This window comes from Paroedura picta, chromosome 12 (genome assembly GCF_049243985.1).
Source record: "Paroedura picta isolate Pp20150507F chromosome 12, Ppicta_v3.0, whole genome shotgun sequence".
NCBI classification, from domain to species: domain Eukaryota; kingdom Metazoa; phylum Chordata; class Lepidosauria; order Squamata; family Gekkonidae; genus Paroedura; species Paroedura picta.
The window spans coordinates 45,373,461-45,394,971 of NC_135380.1; the positions used below are offsets into that span (position 1 = coordinate 45,373,461).

Genomic DNA, 21,511 nt, shown 5'->3' on the forward strand with positions numbered 1-21,511 from the left:
CCTCCCCCCACCGGGTCTCAGTAAAAGGCGTTGAGTGGTCCCCGGTGAGTGGTCCCCGGCGTTGAGTGGTCCCCGGTGATAAAAAGGTTGGGGACCACTGGACTAGATGACCTTTGGTTCACCCATGTGGCTCTCTCTGTGGTCCAGTTTGTACGCCAACCATGTAACAACATGACTCATATAGTGAAACCAGTGGTTTTACCGTCTTCTCTACCATGCAGCGTAATGTAATATCTGCAAAGGGGGGTCTGTAGGCATAAAGGATCCTCATTGGTAAAATTGTCTAAAACACGGGAGGGAGGCAGAACTGGGCACCCTGGACTGACACTTAGATAGGTCTCCATATCATAATGAATGGGAGAGCACTCCATGGCTCTGATCACAGGCCATTAAATCTCAGATCCAGGCTTACAATTTCAAAAGCTCTTGATTCACTCTCCCCCTTTCGAACGGGGGGCAGCCGAGTGACTCAACTGTCGGGGAGGGTTTTTAGTTCAAGAACAATGTTGACACTGGGCCAGGTTTATGACAGTTCCACTGGAAAGTGCTTTCCAGATGTGGAAAAGTCTCCAAATATCAAGGGCAAAGAAATGTGATGGAGGTGTCTTTCCCCAAAGCGGGATCAACCAATTAGATTAGCGGAGGAGCAAGTAGGTCACGGAACCAGCAAGAACAACAGCAACTGTCTCTGAGTGGAGTCAAGGAGTCGTGCTGTTAGGGCCAAGAAGTTTTTGGAAGTCGGAATGCGACAGCCGAGGAAAGAAGGATGGCAACAACCCACAGTGGTGGTAATAAAAGGGGAGAAAAACAAAAGAGAACGTACGCACCGTCCTATTGCATCACCCTTTGAGACTGAGCAGCTTTTGAAGCCTTGCTAAAGCACCGTCCTCTGTTCCCCCACCCCCACCCCCAGTCAGTCCCTTGATTAAACAATGCTCTCTTCTGCACTTGGGAATTACATAACACTGAGACCACATCACATGTTCATGTCAAAGAAAAGAAAGGGATGCACACATTTTTTTGCAAAACACTGTCCCCTCTGTGCAATAATATTATCAATGCATCATTGCGTCTGGCTAAAGATGCAAGCCAGGGAGTCCATGGCTCAGCTGAAAACCAGAGAATTAGATACTGTGGGAGTCACAGGATTGCCAGGAAGGCCAGCAGCAGCCCTGTGTCATATCCTCCTCCTTCCCTTGCAACACCTGCACAGCGCTGATTGGCATGTTACGGATCCAATAGGCTGAGCCTGGTATCACCACCCTGCCTGATGCAAGTGGTGGGCTCTCCTCGATTCCCAGGTGCACAGTGCCTGACCAGGGTGAGGACTTTGGTGCACATAAAGATGGGGCTTCAGCCTTCTGCCACCTGGTTCCTGATTCGAGATGGCCTGCAAGGATGCCGTTTAGACTGCTGGGAAAGCTCAGGTATCTCTTTCTCTCATGAATGGCCTCAGAATATTGTGAAAGTAAAAACTGGGGGCGGTGATGCACCCATGCTGGCAGTGTGAAGGGCTGGCAGGTCTCAGCCAACTCACGGAGATCCCCCATGGAGTTTTCAAGGTGAGATTCTAGTTTGCCATTGCCTAACTCTGCATAGCAACCCTGGATTGCCATCCAAGAACTCATCAAGGCCGACCCCAATTAGCTTCTGAGATCTAGTCAGGAGGACAGGTCGGGTATGCTACCTGTGCCAGACATGGAGGACCAAACACACACACACACCCCATGGCCACCGCAGCACTCAGGGGTGCAGGACAGGAGCCCCTCCGCCTGCTGTGCTGCAAAATCCAATCCGGGAACGGAGATCACAGCATCTTTTAAGATGGCAGCAGCGTCCACAGGTAAGATTCACGGGCACCGCTTCCCCCTTTACCTTCCCCAAAGAAACCTATGAGCGAGAACACAAAATCTGCTCCAGAACCCCGGCCCCAGAGAAGCCAGGCTGGCCTCACCAGAGCTAGGGCTTTTTCAGCCGGGTGGAAGGCTCCCCCGAGGGCCCAGTGGGACTTACAACAGTTCTGCAGGGCCTATGACTGAGGCCTGTACACACAACCGTCATCAAAGAACTGGCTATCTCTGACATGATGTGAGCCGCCCTGAGCCCTCAGGGAAGGACAGCATATAAATCTGATAAGAAATAAAATAAAACAGATAGATTTAGTTTGGCCCTGCACTCTTTTGAGGAACAGGGAGCTAAAAACCTAACAGAACTCAATGGAGAGCTCCCATTTTTGGAGTTTTCATTCTGAAATGTCAGGTTGGGCTGATGCTGATCTATCTTAAATGGATGTTATATGAAGAAGAAAAAGAGCTGTGTTTTTATACCCTGCTTTTCACTACTCAAAGGTTCAGCTGCTACCTCTACCACTACTCAAAGGAGTCCCAAAGCAGCTTACAAACACCTCTCCACACAACAGATACCATGTAAGGTAGGTGGGGCTGAGAGAGCTCTGAGAGAACTGATCTGTGAGAAGAGCTCTAAGAGAACTATGACTAGCCCAAGGTCACCCAGCTTGCGGCATGTGAAAGAGTGGGGAATCAAACCTGATTCTCCAGATTAGAGTCTGCCGCTCTTAACACTGGCTCTGTGTTCATGACGAGTTTTTTGCATGTGTGTGCGTGTGTGGAAACATCTAAATAAATGCTGGGAATGTCTGCTATGATTTCTCACTTCCCTGAACGGTAGACAGTTTCAGGAGGAAGTCTCTTACAGGATCAGTTTCCTTGTGAGCAATTTTCAAAACTCTTGTTTGTTTATTTACAAAACATATGTGTTGAGGGGGAAGGGAGTAGCCCCCCCCCAAAAAAAGAGGCCATACTGCCCTGCAAAGTGGCATCAGTTCCCCCTCATGCCAACAACCCTGAAAGGCAGGTCAGGCTGAGAGAAATAACTCCCCCCCCCCCACACACAATGTGGTTTTGCATGTGAGAAAACAGCTGGGGAGGGAAGCAGAAGAGCTTCCAGAGCACTAGTGGGGATTTGAACCTGGGACTCTCAGATCCTCACCCAACACTCTTCCCCCTAGGCCACCCTGGCTCTAAAAGAGAACATCAAGGATCTCCTTATGATTGTTCTGCTCATCCTGATAAGGCCTTCTCTTTCCTTACTGCCTTCTATCCTGGGACCTGGAGCTTCTGATACCTACAGGAGGTACTTAGGTCAGGGGTGGCCAAACTCTCATGAGTCCCTGCTGGCAGGGGAATTGTACTCCAGGGACATCTGGAGAGCCACAATTCGGCCCTCCTTGACTTAGGTCTATCCCCATACACGGGGAGTTTTTGGAAAGTTTTCCTGTGCTTTGATTCGCTTTGGAAGGGTATCCTCCTTTAGTTCCTTCCAAGACTGATCAAAACTTTCCATCAGGAAAGCCTCACGGTGGGCAGGAGTGAGTCACCTCCCCTCACCTTTGCATCCTGGCCCTATTCGGAAGATCTAATGGCAATACCCTGTCAATTTGGAACCAAATATTCCAGACTGGTTGGTGTCATCTTGCTCCACTTCTGCAAATGCAATTGACAATGGTTTAACCAGAAGTGTCCAACCTGCGCCATGGAGTGAGCCGGCATCCTTCCTGGTGCCCAAAGTGGGCGTGGCTCCCAACCGACCACTGAGGATCTGATTGGGCTGTGCAGATTAAATAACATTTTGGTGGGAGGGACCATCACAAGGTTGACTTTATTCTCTACCACCGCCCTTTCCCTGGTGCGCTTTTAAATTCTCTCTCTCCTCCCCTGCATTCGGGCTTCCTCGCTCTGCGCAACCCCACCTGTGGCAGTGGCCCCGTAGTTGCGCCCACCACCTTGTGTGAGATTTGGGGTTTGGGCCCCCTGCTTTAAAGGCTCGCTGAGGAACAGCACCTTCCATCTTCATGGGTGAGATCTGCCCCTCAGGGCTTCAGGCCCCAATGGGACTCTTAATCCTCAAACTGCCCCTGGGACAAGCAGCTGCTCTTGGCATTGCACCTCTGCTGTTTGGGATTCTGCCTCTTTAAAATAAATCCGATGTCTGCTGACTGAGAGTTATATCCAGGGAAGGAGGACGTGAGCATGCCAAAGGTCGCTGGGACCACCCGGACTATTTTTAGCCTCCTGTGTTGGAACAACCGCTCCATCTCCTGCCCTCAGAGACGGAAAAAGCTGCAAGACCCCCACACAGAGAGAGAGGCTGCAGAACCACCTTCTCAGATTACGGTCACATCACTGCACCACAAGCGTCTGGGCAGGCAGGATTGTTCTCTGGGCCCAGACACACTCGCCACCCTCCCCCAGCTTCCTAAGGAATGTGGAGAGAAGAGTCCAGCCTGGTGCAGTGGTCACAGTGCAGGACAGGGTCCCCCAACATGGGCACTAGAGACCCCCCAAAACCTTTCCTGTAGCCTGTAACGTGTTCTCAGAAAGTGGGCAGCACCAGCTGGTGCTTTTATTCAGCAAGGGTTTTGATTGGCTGTGCAGATTTTTCAAAATGTTGCACTGGAAGCAGCTGCTGCCATGGCACAAGGATCTTGACTGTGCGACTCAAGGTAAGCTGTGGCTGCCATTTTGTGGCTGGGTCAAACTTTCTGCAGCAGCCACTTGGTAAAAGCCATTTTGTGGCTCTGCCCACTGGGGTGTATCAGAATCCAGAAGGTGCCCACAGACTTAAAGAGGACCTGGGAGACTGAGGCTTGAACTCATGCCGCAGAAGCTTGCTGGGTGACCTTGGGCCTGTCACACTCCGCAATGTGAGGTATCACAGGGTTGTTGTGAAGATAAAATGGAGGCGAGGAGAACCATGGAAGCTGCTTTGGGTCCCACTGGGAAGGAAAGTGGTGGTAAAAATGAACTAAATAAATTAAACAAATCTAAGCCAGATTGAGACAGGCGGTAACTCTTTGTAAAATTGTAAAGATATTTTCCCTCAAATGTTCTGTTAAGCAAAACTGTTGCAAATAATTTCCTGTCTGCTCCTGGAGTCCAGAGTACTCCTTGCTTCCCCCAGAGAAAGGGGTCTATTTGAGGACATTAATTAGTGTAGAGAGGAGTCCCCAAAATGGCGTCTACGGACCCTTTTTCTGATGCCGGTCAACTCTTTTTAGGGATTGGATCAGGCTAAGAATCACTTTCGCCCCACAAGGCTGCTGACTGATGATGCAGATGCTTTTGAATGTTGCTTTGGCAGCAGCTGCCAGAACAGTAAAAGGATCTTCACGGTCTTCACGACGTGACTACCATTAGCTTGTGACAATCCTTTTATGGCTGGCTCCACCTCCTGCAGCAGCCATTTTGTGGCGGCCATTCTGTTGCTGCACCCACCACGCCGGGTAAAAATTGCAAATGTACCTGTAGGCTTCAAATAGTTGGGGACCCCTGCTCTAGACAGGGCACAAAAAGAAGACAGATTCGGGATGAAACTGGCACCCGGGTCAATAGTGGGAGACAGAGGCCATCAGGGATGTGGACCCCAGACTGTGAGAGGCTTCCGAGGTAAGAACCAACCCTTGGAAAGGAACTTGGAAACAGGCAATTCAATGAGGATGTTTCTAAAGTAGGGTGAGATGCACAAACCTACGAGCTACAGTCAGAAGACAAATAGCCACATTCTGTGGATTGTACTCTGGATTGTCTTCAATGCAAATAGCATTGTGGGAATCTAGCTTTGAGGTCACAGGAGCATGGACTGGTTCAGTCAAGTCTAGATACTCAAATAATCAAATGCACAAGATGTCAGCCACTGTGCTGACCTGCTAACACATACCATAAAGCAGCCTGTCCCTTTTCAACAAGTTTAGTAATATTTGCTATCTAGATAGGGCAGGTGGAAGGAAAAACTTCTGTCCATGAGCATCCTGAGGGATGACACTCCAAAAAAACCCCAAAAGGTAAAATAGGGCCAAATTCCAGAGGGGGAACAGTGTCAGTCAAATACAACAAACACTAACTGGGGGTCTGTACTGCCTTAAAGTCTAACATTTATTGTACTCGTTTCAGAGCATAGCAGATGTGTTGGCCAGCAGTACGACAGCCAGATCCAAATCCTGTCACACCTTATAGTAATTATAATAAAAACAACTGTATTGTTATAGCCCAGCCTTCCCAGTTCACTCTCAGAGCAGGTCATGACAAGAAATCAGCAAGATTTGGAGGGCATGAGATTTTGATATTCAATGATGAAGGAATAGATGGGGTGCTTATTAAACCGATGAAGGAACAGAGGGGGCACTTTTTAAATTTGCAGACGACACTAAACTAGCAGGGTAGCAAACGCACAGAAGACAAAATCAGGGTACAGAATTATCTTGACAGGCTAGAAAACTGGGCTAAAAGGAATAAAATGAATTTCAATCATGACAAATGTAAAGTTCTTCATTTAGGTAGGAAAAATCATATGCATGACTATAGGGTGGGCGAGACTTGTCTTTGTAGTAGTACATCTGAAAAAAATGTGGGGGTCTTAGTAGACCAGACACTGAACATGAGTCAGCAGTTTGACTCGGTAGCGAAAAAGACAAACAGGATTTGTAGGTGGTATTAAAAGAAGTATCGTGCCCAGATCACATGAAGTAATGTTACCGCTTTACTCTGCTCTGGTTAGACCTCGCTTGGAGTACTGTGTTCAGTTTTGGGCTTCACATCTGAAGCAAGATGTAGAGGAACTGGAGTGTGTCCAGAGGACGGATACAAAGATGGTGAGGGGTTTGGAGACCAAGATGTATGAGGGAGCTTCGTCTGTTTAGCCTGGAGAGGAGGCAACTGACTAAGAGGTGATTTGATAACCATCTTCCAATACTTGAGGGGTTGTCATATAGAATAGCGATCCCCAACCTGTGGGCTGCAGACCACATGTGGTCCGTCGACTAATTGGAGGTGGGCTGCAAAGGATGCCTTCTCCCCCCCCCCACTGGCCCTTTACTTCATCCCCCCCGGTCCTTTACAACACACTTCGGGTGTCATTGTCTCCCATAGCGATCAGAGAGCGTTAGGGCAGTGGTTGAGAGTAGAGGAGTAAACTACCCCCCCCCCACCGGGCCTCAGTAAAATTGTCAAGCGTTGAGTGGTCCCCGGTGATAAAAAGGTTAGGGGACCACTGATATAGAAGATGGAGAAGACTTGTTTTCTGTTGCTCCAGAGGGGAGGACCAGAAACAATAGGTTGAAATTAATTTGAAAGCATTTTCAGCTAAGCATCCAGAAGAAGCTCCTGATAGTTAGAGCGGTTCCTCAGTGGAACAGGCTTCCTCAGAAGGTGGTGGGTTCTCCTTCTTTGGAAGTTTTTAACCAGGGGCTAGATAGTTATCTGACAGAAATGCTGATTTTATGAACACAGGAAGATTGTGAGCGGGTGGGCCAGTGTTTGCCTCCTGTGGCCCTTCCTTGCTTATCCAGAGAATTGCTGATTGCTACCATGGGATGGTAGGTGAATCTCCTCCAGGCCAGGCTGGCTTCTGGAGATTTTTGTTTTGAGCTCCTTCTGGGTGCGTGGCTCCACTTCCAATGGCAAACATTTTGTAGCTGTCCACCATCCTGTGTCAGAATTCCAAAGGTGCCCATAGGTTTAAAAAGGTTGGGGACCTGTGCTTTAAGATATCATAAAACTCAAGCTTGATTTTACTAGGGATGGACGACAACCAATAAAGACTGCGACTATTATACAGGGGAGGACAGGTGTACACAGAGCCCACAGTTAGAACAAGACACATATTCGGATAGACAAAGAGGGTGACCACCAGTAACTGAGACTATGCAGGTACTGCATCATTATGACCAGGAAGTGAATGTTCCCCTCACCCCACTCCCCTCTTTTACCTTTTCGACGTCTGCTTTTGTTACATTGATGTCTGCATCCATCTTTTCAAAATACTGCTGCGCTCGGTCGGCTTCCTTGCAATCCCGTTCAAAACGTCTTTTACTCTGACAAGGTAAGAGGAAAGGATTACATCCTGCAACAAATTAAATAATGCTACCCCAAGACAGACACACACACACACACGCACACACAACCCCCCCCCCCCAAACAAAACCACTTTCAGGAGGCTTTGGAGCTGGAAGAGACAAATTTCCAGATACAAACTCTGCATATTCTTTGAGGAAATAGAGGTCTGTGAATGGAAGCTGATGAGAATTCCCTGGGGAAGTTAGGCCCAAAAGTGGCACAAAGCCTTTTTCTTTCTTTATTGAATGGCGCTATGAGGGACCCCAGCTGGGACTGGGGATGAACCATCCACCTTCACAACATTTCCCCAAACTGAAATGGCTTGACAGAGCAGAGGTTAGACAGACAGCTCCTGCCACAGTTACCTGTCTATCTGCCCCAGTGTGGCAAACAAGCAGGAGAAAAAAGTCTCAAGCTGGCGATGGCGAAATGATTTATTCCAATGAAAAGAATGTTCAAAACAATTTCAAAGCGGATTCCCAGGCACAGTCCGTTTTCAATATCTTCATCAGTGATAGTCCCAAAATGGCATAATATCCAAATTTTCAAGGTCTACTAATATTAATATCACAATGTTTAATTACTCTTCAGCAGTGACCCCTGCTGAAGAGTAATTACACAGTGTGATATTAGGAGAAGGAGGAGGAGGAGGAGGGTTCTTATATGCCACTTTTCTCTACCCAAAGGAGGCTCAAAGCGGCTTACATTCACCTTCCCTTTCCTCTCCCCACAACAGACACCCTGTGAGGGAGGGGAGGCTGAGGGAGCCCTGATATTCCTGCTCGGTCAGAACAGCTTTATCAGTGCTTTGACTAGCCCAAGGTCACCCAGCTGCATGTGGGGGAGCGCAGAATCGAACCTGGCTCACCAGATTAAATGTCCACACTCCTAATCACTACACCAAGCTGGCCCCTACAAATCTGGATATTATATTTTTTAATATATTTACTTATTTAGTTATTAATTATTTTAATTTATTGCCCGTCTCTCCCCCAAAGGCTCGAGGTGGGTTACAGCATCTGAATAAAACCCCAATTAAAAACAGACATAAAAACAGAACAAATACAAAAACAATCCAATCCAAACCTTATTGGAAAAAAGATGCTATGGCAAAAACTCATCCAAGAACTAAAAATCCTACCAATAGTACATCCTGGAGGGGGAGGGTAACAGAGGGCGCAGGTGGAATTCGCTACTGCCACTCCTGGAGGGGGGCCTCGATCTTCCTAGCCCCCCAGCCTCAACCATGAACCTGGCGGAAGAGCTCCATTTACAGGCCCTCCATTTTGCACCTCTATTCTGGAGGTGACCATTGTCTGGATCACTGAGGCCAGGTGTTTGGAGGACAGGTGGGGCGCTAGTAGCTGAGCTTGGCGAAGATGGAAAAATGCCTGGCTAGCTACCTTCTTGACCTGTGCCTCCAGAGTTAATGAGGCATCAATGGTCACCCCAAAATTCCTGGCATGGGGCGCAATCTTAAGTTTTCTACAATCTCCGCCAGGGAAGGCAGGTGCACTGCCTCATTCATCCCCCTACCTCCCAGCCAGAGGACCTCCGTCTTGGAGGGGGTGAGTTTCAGGTGACTCTGAGCAATTCAGCCACAGCTTCCAAACATCTGGTGAATGGATCCGGGGGGGATTCTAGGTGGCCATCCATGAGGAGATGGAGCTGAGTATCATCAGTGTACTGGGTATCATTATCAGTGGAGCTGGGTATCATCAGGCAACCCAGCCCAGAATTCCATACCAGCTGGGCTAGAGGGTGCATAAAGATGTTAAATAATGTGGGGGGAGAGCACCAAACCATGAGGGACCCCACAAGAGAGTCAATATGGGCACGATAACTCATCCCCCACAGCTACCCTCTGTATCCAGTTATGAAGAAAGGAGCGTATCCACCTAACAACTGTGCCCTGTATCCCCGTCCCGGTGATGTAGTGTGCCAGCAGTTCATGGTCCACCATGTCAAACATGGCCGACAGGTCTAACAGAACAAGCAAAGCCAACCCGCCTCGATCCAGCTGGTGACGGAGATCATCCAAGAAGGCAACAAACACCATCTCCAGCCCATAGCCAGGACATAAACCCAATTGATATGGATCAAATACTGAAGTTTCCTCCAGGAATGCCAGGTGCTGGTCTGCCGTGGCCCTTTCCACCACCTTACCCAGAAACGCTAAACGTGCGACTGGTCAGTAGCTGGCAGGATCCTGTGGGTCCAACAATGGTTTCTTAAGGAGAGGGCAAACTACCACCTCCTTGAGCAGCTCAGGGAACTCCCCAGTTTGCAGGGAGCAGCGGATAATATCCCTGAGCTGATCACCTATCCGGCCCCTCTTGAGGAGCCGACAGGGATCAAGAGGACAAGGGGTCACCCTAACCTTACCCAGCAGCCTGCCCACTTCGGGTAAAGAGAGCCATCTGGAGCCATCAAAAGTCACCTCCAAAAATGGCAAACAGTTCATTTACTGTATCAACTGTAGAAGAAGGTTGTGGCGGAGCAACAAGACTTTATCTGCAAAGAAACTTGCTAATGCCTCACAGCCAAATTCCAATTGCCTAATATTTTGGCGCCCCTCTTTGGGGGTGGTAAGAGACCGAACTACCCTAAACAACTGAGCTGGGCGAGAGCTTGCGGAAGCTGCTTTCACTGCTATCTCATACACTCTCATAAGCGTGCAATAAGACGTTCTTGCTGCCTTGTCCCAAGACTTCCGCCACACTTGCTCTAGTCATCGCACTTCCCTCTTCTCCCAAAGCGCCCCGGTATACCAAGGCACCCATTTGAGTCGAGGGTGAAGAGGACGTCTAGGAGGAATGTTGTTTACGGCAGCCGCCAGGCGGGATTGCCAATCCTCCACCAGAGCCACCAACAAGGTGCCAGGAGGCATCAGGTCCCTCACAACATTCTGGAAGCCAAGTAGATCCATGAGTCTCTGCAGGCAGGCAAAATTGTGCCCCCCCCCAAATGGGGAGGGGGTGGTATCTTGATCTGAACCCACAAGGCATAGTGGTACGACCAAAGTCCTATCCAGAATCACCTCAATCCCAGCCCCAAAGATCAAGTCAAGGGTGTGGCCAGCCTGATGAGTGGGCCCAGCAACAATTTGCGAAAGCCCCAGTGTCACCATGGACAACACCAGGTCCGAACCAAGTCCTGGCGACGGTGCGTCCACGCGAACATTGAAGTCCCCCAGGATCAGAAGCCTGGTGAACTGCAAAGCTCAGGTGACCACCTCCTTCAGAGGGCATCTGGCAGCGCGCTGGGCGAACGGTATACCAGCCAGATGGCCAAGCTCTCAACCGAGTCCCACCCAATGACGACACACTCCACTACACTGATCTCAGGAACCTGGAAAGCCCTGTAGGAGAAAACCTCCTGGACCACAATTGCCACCCCTCTTCCCCTACTATGGGTCCGAGATTGGTGCAGGACTGAGAAACCTGGGGAGGCAGGTTTTTGGTGACAGTTTCGCCATCCCGCACCCAGGTCTCAGTCACGAAAGCAAGGTCAGCCCCCAGACTCTACAAAAAACTGCTGCAGAATCGAGGCCTTGTTGTTGATCGACCTTGTATTGCACAGGACCAAAATCGGATCCACCTTAGCCTCCACTACAGTATGTCTGGGGATGGGACGGAGGTTAGAAAAGCAATGAGCACGCCCCAAGCCGCAACCGTGTTTCCACGGCCAAGTCCGAGAACCAACTCCTGTGCTCCCAGCCCTTCTCTTGTCCAACCCCCTCCCTCAGCCATATCACCCCTTACCCATTATGGTCTGTATCCTGGCCCTGCCCTGGGCCCCCTCAAGTGGCAGCCCCTCTTCACCCATGCTCAAGCAGGGAAATAAAAAAAAACGTAACTACCTTCCTGATACCCACCCCTATTCCCACCCGGCTGCACTACTACCCCACCCTCTCCCTCCCAACCCTCTCCCTTCCACAGAGTCACCCACCCAACCCCAATCCACCCCCCTCCCTAACCTCACTACCAGGCAGTGGTACTGTTTCGCTGGCTAATGGGGAGCGTGGCCAGATCCCGCATCGCAGGAGTTCTCACAGCTCAGCCCCCTGCCAGCTCCAACGCAACCACAAACAAGAAGGCCTAACTAAATACCCACATCTCCCTGTAGCTGACACTCAGCACTCCCTCCCTCCTATTTATGTTTATTTATTTATTAAAAGACCATTTTGGGATTGAATTAAACAAAGCAAAATATTACCAGAGACCAAGTTATTTTCTATCATTTCATCACCCAAAAGAATATGTTTAGAGAAAATTGAGTTATTAACAATATTGAGAATATCACTGATGAAGCTATGGAAAACGGACTGTGCCTGGGAATCCGTTTTGACATTGTTTTGAACATTGTTTTCATTGGAATAAATCATTTCGCCATCACCAGCTTGAGACCTTCTTCTTCTGCTTATATTACAGCTGACCTGTTCTAGTGTGCCAAACGGCAGCCCTGCAGAATCATTTCCTAATCCCAAACAGTGTTACAAACTTCTAAGCTCACTGGGGTGGATCCAACCATCCTCCAAGGCAGCTTCCTCCAGGAAGTGGCTCTTCCTCTAACAGAAGGCGTTGCACTTCTCAGAGGGAAAATGTCCCGACATTCTGCTTGAGTTTAATGGGAAATGCCTGGAGAGAGGCTGCAGAGCCCAGCAGGACATTACCGCAGACCCGGCCTGCAAAGTAATCCCAGAGGTCCGCGATGCAAATCAAAGGTTACAGCAGCTGTGCATTGCACTGGCCGCTTGCTTGCCCTCAACCTGCCCCGTGCAGAGGATGGAGGCTTCAGCGCTGGGTTTCCTTTTTCCTGCTGGTAGGCAGGATGTGGCCCTTCCCACTTACTGATTCAAGCTGTTTCCAGCACGTTTCGATATGCTGCTGCGCTTTGCGGCCATCGTGGAAGTGCTGTTAGGAAAAAGAAAAACACAAAAAATGTTACTCTCAAGGAGGGCTGAGTAGCTTAGCCCCACCTCCTGCAGAAGCCATTTGTTCTTGCAGCAGCTATTTTGGGCTCTCACTCACCACACCCTCACAAAAGTCCACAAGTCCTCCTAGGTTCAAAAAGATTGGGGACCCCTGGATTAAGGCGATCCACCCATGGGCCTCTAAATGTCACACCTGACTTGGCATAAAGTCACAGCTGGGGAAACAGGTTGCAGATGGCTCGAAATAAACTACAGCTGCAAGCAACTGGTTGGCTTGCCAATGGCGCCACTGCCTATAGAAACCGAAAATTTTAATATTAAAACCAAAATTTTAATATAACAATGTCAACTCATCATATACGGAGCCTGACCACATAAAGTTCACCCATGAGTAATTCTGGAGTGCTCAGGGACATTTAAGCACATGCGCACACATGCATGCATGAAAACACGTGCACACACACAATTGGCAACCACTGTGGGGTGTAGCGGTCAGAGTGTTGGACTGCTTTGCAGGGTTGTCCTAAATTAGGAAGGTAGAGATTACAGGTGTGAATAGCAGGCACAGAGAAAACAGGAAACTGTCCATCTAGTCCAGCATCCTAAAGCCCACAGCAGCAGGGCAGATGCCACAAGAGGGCCATGTGAGAAGCACAAAGACCAGAATCTCTCATTGCTGCCCCAGCATCACCACCTCCCTGCCACTGGCAGTGTGGGCTGACCTGCTTCTCAAAACGGACACTCCATCCTGGCTAATAACCACCAGTGGACATATCCACCGCTACGAATCTGCTGAATCCCCTTTTAACAACTGTCCACAACTTCTGCTGTGGTTGCCAGTTTCGTAAATTAATGTTGGGTTGCTTTTGTCTCTTGCAAATATGCAGCCCATCAGCTCCACTGAGTTTCCGCACATTCTAAAATTATGGGAGAGGCAGAAACCGCCCCTATCTGGGGCAGACTTACATAATTCCTCTATCGTGACTCCCTCATCCTTCAGTCCAAATACAAGAACCTCAAATTCACCCTTGGTGTCATCTAACACGTTTCTTAGACTCTGGCTTCAACCACATACCTGGGGAACATGCGTCCTCCAGGTGCAGAGTTTGGCCCTTGGCTAAGGCTCAACCCTGGACTGCCTCCCTCCCAACCATGCATTTTTGTTAGCAGTGCTAAAACTGGCCTGCAAGGACTGCACCAGCAACCTGCAAATGGGAAGGGAAAAGAGTTCAGGATTATTTTTAATTAAACCCTTCTGTGGCCTCAGCTGGGCTACCCAAATTCCACCTACAGAGAACGTTCAATCAAGGGCCAGCCAAATCCATAAAAGGGAAAGCAACTTGGATCCTTGGCCGCAGCCCAGTTCTGAAGTACCCACCCGTTCCCATTAACTGATGACACCCTCGTTCTTCCAGCCTCTTCTGATCACACACGAAAGTGTTCCTTTTTAAAAAGATGGTGCATTCTCTGCAATATGTCGGTACCAAAAGACTCCATGAGAGAAAACAATTCCCTACTTAAGCGTTATTGCAAACAAATTCCTCTTCTTTGGGCCTGCTCACAGCTGGTCTCTTGTACTGCACTTTTTACTACCCAAAGGAGTCTCAAAGTGGCTTACAATCGCCCTCGCTTCCTCTCCCCACAACAGTTACCTTGTGAGGGAGGTGGGCCTGAGAGAGCTCTGAGAGAACTGTCACTGGCCCAAGGTCATCCAGCTGGCTGCATGTGACAGCCGAGGATGCAGGAGGTGGCGGCCCGCAGGACTCCACCTGGGTTCTGAAGGCCCCTCCTAGGAGGAGCCAGTGCCACTGCCTCCTGTGTGGTGCCGGTGGCAAGGGCTGCTGCCTGGGTGCAGCGCGTGGGGCATCCCCGTGTCGCTTTCTGGCACCGCTAGCAGCCACGGCTGTCTGCCCCTGGCGCACAGGCTGGGGCCTTCCCCTGATGCTGCCTCCCAGTACTGATGTTGAGAGGTATGCTGCCTCTGTATATGGAGGTTTTGCATGTGGTTTGGTTTGGTTTAATTTCTTGGATATGAAATCTTCCCACAGAAACCACAGAAGGCAGGACTAAAAGGCCAAGCGGAGCATTTTCCCCTTCTGGAAGAGCTGTCCGGCCAACAACAGATATTTTAATTTAATACTATCTGTAAATCTCATTTCCCAGGTTGCAAAAAACAAGCTTGAAAGACGTAAGAGTGGAGAAACTACTCTCAACTGGGGCCAGCAGAACTGGAGGGGGGGGGGGGGTTGGTGGCAGCTGCAACCAGTGAAAACCTTTGTAAAAAAAGAATATCCAAAACTACACAAGGGAATACTAAAAAGGAAGGAACAGCAGAGAGTGACCACAACGAAAGGAACAATTTATTTGTTTTATTAAATATCAAAAACCTATAACACTCCCTTTATTTTTTGCTTTAATACAGAGACAAACCCAGTTGTTTTCTTTTTAACCACAAGGCACAAGCGCCGCCATAAAAGAAGGAATTTGTTTCAGCTACACAAAGCAGTCTCATCAAGTGGTAAATCTATTTAATGCATCTGATGCAAACAGTGTGTCATGTGATACTTCATTCCTGCTAAATATTCATTGTGATTTCTGCTGTTGAGTCACCGTGAACTAGTTTTCAAAATCAGGCAGGAAGCAAACAGATGCAGTGAATACTCAATAGCAAAACTTTTGGATCCTCAATTTCAGTACACATCGTATGTTTCATCATTGGAGTGCTGGGTTCAAATCCTGCTCTGCCATGGATGTTTGTTCAGTGACCTTGGGCCAAACACACCTGACCTAACCTGCCTGACAGGGTTGCATTGAAGGAGATCCAAGTATAGCGCTCACAACTCCAAAGACCCAACGGTGGCCTCTAGTCTGGAGAGCCGGGCTTGATTCCCCTCTCCTCCTCCACATGCAGTCCTTGGGCTAGTCTCAGTTTTCTTAGAGCTGTTCTCAGCGCTACCTCCCTCACAGGGTGTCTACTATGGGGAGAGGAAGGGAAAGGTGCTGGTCAGCCACGTTGGGACTTCTTCGGACAGTGAAACAGGGCATAAAAAATCATCTCGCCTTCGCTCAAAGGCAGGACAAAAAGGATTGATTTAGTTCCACACAGAATGTTCAGCATCATCTGAAAATCCAAAACTTATGGGACAAGATGGTTCCCTCTCAGCCATATTCCCACTTTCCCCCACATAAAATGGGCATAAGATTACTGGGGAAAACGAGGAGGGTTGTCGGGGCCAGCAATGCGCCCACAGTACTGTGGGGAATGGCCACCTTTCTCCTGCTCCCCAGTGGGCAGGAGGCCTCAGAATGTGCGACAACCCAACCAGGCCAACTGGCCACCAGGGTCAGCACTCGGCAGGGTGCTGACGTAGAGCATGGCCCAGCCACCTCCTCCCCAGCCTCCCGTTCAACCACGGAACTGGGTTGGCTCTTCCTCCTCATTTCCAAGTGCCCAGCATCAGCACAAAGGAGAAGGAGGACAGGGGTAGGGAAGACCCACCGAGGGCCAATCGGGGTGAGTTTTCTATGCCAATAAAGATTTTTGGAATCTGAATCCCAGGGTGAGTTTGAGTCGGTGTGTTGTTGGCACACCAAGGACGATCTATAGCCAGCCATTTGCTTTCAATCGAACCTACCTCATGGGGGGTGGGAATAAACAGAATATTTGTGTCATTGCATTGGTCGTGTGGACCATTTTCCTAGTGAAAGGTTGTGACAAAAGAGCTTTATTTCCACTGGAAGAACAACCAGAAATTGTTGGCCAGAGTGGTAAGCGGCAGAAATGCTGTCTGAAGGTTGGGAGTTCAATCCCAGCAGCCGGTCAGCCTTCCATCCTTCCGAGGTCGGTAAAATGAGTACCCAGCTTGCTGGGGGGTAAACGGTAATGACTGGGGAAGGCACTAGCAAACCATCCCGTATTGAGTCTGCCATGAAAACGCTAGAGGGCGTCACCCCAAGGCTCAGACATGACTCGGTGCTTGCACAGGGGATACCTTTACCTTTATCTGGATTTACCAGTTGTCAAGTTGCGTTTCTATCGTTTCCCACAGGGTTCCGGTCTCAGCAAAAATCGCTAGAAAGGAAGCGCTATTGCCAAGCTCGTCCCACCCCTGGCCGTCAAGCTGCCAATGGGCGGCCGTTAGCATGCTCCCAAACAGCCCCTTTCCCTTTAAGAAAGGTTTTTTTTTTTACACACACCCGTTGCAACGAATATGCGTTGATTCGTTGCAACGAAGAGGCCCATCAGCTGGCAGGTGGTGTTTGAGCTGCCGTTTCATCGTTGCCATTCTCCCCCCGAGTGAAAAAAAAATCCCCCCCCCCCCTCACGGGCGTGATTTTCGGCCGAAAACAGTGTGAAAAATAAAGGGAAAATAAATCAGCAAACGGGCTTCTGTGTTGCTTGTGCTTAGTGACTGTAAACAGAGGGACTGCAGACTTGGAAGCCTCACTGGCTAAACAGAGGCTCGCCGGTGCATTGATCTACGCTCGCTCGGAGAAAAAAAAATGGCGATTGCTTCGCCGGAAGATCAGAGGAGAGAGCCGGGGGGAGGGACTTTGTTGAAACCACAACAATGGTAACGCACAGAACTTTCCCGCTAGTGTTGCAGATTGGTTGCAGGAGTGTAGCGCTTTCCGGAGGGTGAATCCACTTTTTGGGATTTCCCTGAAAGCGCTACAACGAAGCGCTTTTTGCAGATCGGTTTCAGGAGTGTTGCAGATTGTCAACGACGTTGTGCATAACGGCAAAACTGTAGCGTTTTCAATTAGTAACCATTGAGCAATTTTGGAGGAGTGTGGAAAGCCCCCAACAAAAACCCCACACAAAACTACTCTGGTTTTTCACATGAAAACTTAAAAAAAAATGCTTTCTCACCCCCAAACCTGAAAAACCTGAAAAACGTTGGTTTCCAGTAATGGAAAATAAATTATCACTGAGTGATAGCATCACATCACTTCCAGGACAAAACCAGAAATGATATCTTTCCCCTCTAGCCATAGCCAGAAACCCTATGATCCTACCATAGTGCTTCTAGCGATTCCTAGAGAGGTGTAACACCACGGCTTTTCCTAGAAGCAATGGGATGCTGTCACCCGATTCCACCCTACTTATCCCGCCCCACACTCCTGCCAGCTGGCAGAGCACTGTGTCAGGGCCCCTTCCCACCCCCTCCAGGCCCATCACTGGCCATTTTGGAGGGAGGTAGGCATGACCCTATATAGTCATAACAACAGATAAATGTTTAACAAATTACAAGCATGCATATAAAAAACTCACACCTATTTGGGAAACCTTTCCAGGGCCATCAAAACCCCCAAGGTTTTACAAAACACTGGTTGAGAAAGCCTGGCTTAAACATGCACGACGCCCTCCTGCATACGCTGAAGGGAAACGAAACACCTGAAGCTGCCTTATGCTGGATCAGACCATCAGTTCGCCAAGATCCGCATCGCCTACCCAGTCTAGCAATGGCTCCCCAGGGCCTGCGGTAGAGAAAGGCCTTTCCCAATATCCACTGCCCGGTCCTTTTCACTGGAGGTGCGGGGGGCTGATGCCAAGCAGATGCTTTACCAATCAGCCACAGCCTCTCCAAAACAGAAGCCTCAGGGCATGTTGTTGTTGTTGTTAGATTTCTATCCCGCCACTCCCATAAGGCTCGTGGTGGGTTACAGAACAATAAAATCCCCAATAAAACCCCTAATATATTAAAAGTTCAAAGCCTAAAAAATCCAACATCACCCCAAGTGGCAGCGGAACAACACTACTGAACCCACTCATATCCCAGAGGGCACGGAGCTGATGGTCACTTCACCTCCAAGAGTAGCCCTGGGGGGTCCAGCACTTCCCTTGAAGCGCCGGCCTCAACCATAAACCTGGCGGAAGAGCTCCCTTTTGCAGGCCCTGCGGAAAGCTGGTAAATCCTGCAGGGCCTGCAGCTCTTTTGGGAGCTCATTCCACCAGGTGGGGGCTAGGACCGAAAAGGCCCTGGCCCTGGTTGAAGCCAGTCGCGTTTCCCGTGGGCCAGGTATGGCCAGCAAATTTGTACCCGCAGAGCGTAAGACCCTGCGGGGGGCATAGGGCATGAGGCAGTCCCTCAAGTATGTAGGACCCAGACCACGGAGGGCCTTGAAGGTTAATACCAAAACCTTGAACCTGATCCAGGCAGCAATCGGTAGCCAATGCAGCTGCCTCAGCACTGGCCTTAAAGATCAACAGCATATATTCCCATGTGCGCTCTCACAAGATAAGGCTCATTTCTTCAGAGACTGCGGTTTCATTTTTGTGCAACAAACAGAGCTGCCCCAGTGGCATTGGCACAGAAAATTACGCTGCCAGCAGGGCTCTTTCCTTCCACATCCTAAGCTTCATGACTGGGGTGGTCTCTTTTTGCCCCCATCCTTCTTATTTCAGAGGGTGTGTTTCAGACAGGCCCAAAGGGAAATCTTCCCACATTGATTCTGCCAACCCTAAGCAATGAGTCAAAGAAAGGAGGGGGAAATTTAAGGGCAGGATCCACTCACAGTTGGGGGGGGGGGAGCAAAATGCCTAAGCATAGGAGGACAGAGGAAGGCCTCGCTCCAGGAAGGCCTCTCTCACGCAACTGCCTTCTTTGTGTGTTCTGGATGACCCAGGGTGGCCCAAGCTCATCAGATCTTGAAAGCTAAGGCAGAGTCGGCCCTGGATAGACTGTGGATGGGAGACCCCCAAGGAAATCCAGGGATGCTATGCAGAGGTAGACCATGGGAAACCACCTCCACTCATCACTTGCCTGGAAAACCCTTCAGCCACCTTCAGCCAACTGTGGCTTGTTTAAGGTGACCAGATTGTCCCACTTTTGGAGGGACATCTGGGGGTACCTGGCAAATTGTACGTATGTTGCAAATAAAAATATATATATTACAATACTATTTTTGCGTTCCATGCGTTCTATGAACATATTTGTTGATCCATATAGACCAAATTTTAATCAAGTCCCGCTTTACCAATGTTAAAATCTGGTCACCTTAGGCTTGTTGGCACTATCCTCCAATATCATAAATTAATGACCTCCAAAACATCCTATCATTAGCCCCCTTGCTGAGGTGTTGCAATCGATGGGTCTACCTTTCTCTACTGCCTTCCACCTTTCCTTAGATTATTGTATTTTCCAGAAAGTTTTGTCTGCTCATGATGTGACTGAAATGTGATACACTCAAGTTAGTCTTTTTAGCTTCTATGGAAAGTTCAGGCTTGATTTGACCCACTTGCTTGTCCTTTTGATGGACCAGAGTTGTGTTGCCTAGCAGGATAGGCATGACACCGTGGTGTTCCAGTCAAGTCAGAGATTCAGTCCAAGGTCAGAAGCCTAATCAGTATCCAGTCCAAGGTTGGGTTGATCAGCAATCACAGGCAGGGGATCATAGCATGGTCTGCAGGCAGTCCAAAGACCAGGGCAGAGTCTGCACTTACTTTCTTTATTCCACTGTCAATCTGCTTTGAACTCGGGTCTTCCTCTCCCCCCCGCTCCCCATTGAAACAGGAAAGTCTTCTGCACGTGGTTAGGGTAGTTCAGAAGGGGGGGGGGAGCCAAGCCTCTTTCTTTCTTTTCTTGAAGGGAGGGAGGAGCCAAGCAGGGAGCCTCTTTTTTTTCTTGGAGTGGTGGGGGAGAAGATCGAAAAAGGCAGAGGAGGGAGGAAAACTCCAGGACCGACAGAAGTTGAGAGAAATTAGGGGCTTCTCCTTTAAGGCAAGCTTGTCACATGACCAGGTGTGGCCTATCAGAGGTTCTCTACCAGGGAGCTTGGTTTCCCAATCCGGATTTTAAAATATATTAAGCATTAAAAGCACTCCAAGATACCGCACAATAAAGGTAGGGTCACTCCGGATCAATCCTTCTTGCTGCAGAAGGAAAATTTAAATCGCCCAAAATCCAAACGGAAATTGCAATCTGTGTAGAGGGCAGGGACTGAATCGATCTGGGGTTGGAATAAAAGCTCCGTGCAGTTTACACCCAGGATTCCAGAGAAGGGTGGGTACTGTACAAAAGTGAATTGATATCCACACGTATTGACCTGCTGTTGCAAACCACTTATATCAGGCATGGCAGTCCCCAAGTCCTGATCCTGGAATTACATCCAGCAACTGGGTCCATGCACTCAGTCCTTATCCTGCAAAGATCTCCCTTCTTCTTCCAGTTCCCTGTGAAAGCAAGCCTGTAGATGAGTAGTCTCCTCTCTTTTACATTCTATGCTGCTGTCTCCTTTGCTCTCATGGTATGCCTGCTTCAGATGAGCTGGGCCCTTGTTTTTCTGGCAGTGCTGATGGCTCAGGTGTTGGAGGTTTATCATCAGGAGATGAACCTTCTGTAGAGTCTTTCTCCAGAGAGCTTGCTTCAAGCTGTTTGCTTGTTATGTTTGGACCCAAACTGACAGCGAGATTCCTTGTCTCCCAAGGAGTCCCCCTGTGCTGCGGGTTGACGCAGGACAATAGTCATGAAACTCCTCCATGCATTTGGAAATGAATCCCAGTTAGCAGTGATTGACTGCTGTCCCTGTTTTGCCCCTCATTTTGCCTTTCAAGGCTGCCTTGGTCAAATCCTTAGCACAGCCCAATATAATGACAAGCCAATGGGTATCACTGCAGCTGAACCAGAAATTGCAGTTTGCTCTTTTTCCTACAAGCCAGAGT

The 21,511-nt window shown here is 49.1% G+C and overlaps 1 protein-coding gene across 27 annotated transcripts in view; it reads right to left on the bottom strand.

The window, feature by feature from the left end:
* Positions 1–21,511, bottom strand: part of FNBP1 (formin binding protein 1) — a 208,859-nt gene that overhangs the window by 84,795 nt on the left and 102,553 nt on the right. For all 27 annotated transcript variants that reach the window (XM_077304875.1, XM_077304874.1, XM_077304877.1 and 24 more), the window contains 2 exons: positions 12,764–12,826; positions 7,784–7,888 (listed from right to left, as the gene is read on the bottom strand). In XM_077304875.1, the coding sequence (XP_077160990.1) occupies positions 7,784–7,888; positions 12,764–12,826 (168 nt within the window). The remainder of the gene's footprint in view (positions 1–7,783; positions 7,889–12,763; positions 12,827–21,511) is intronic.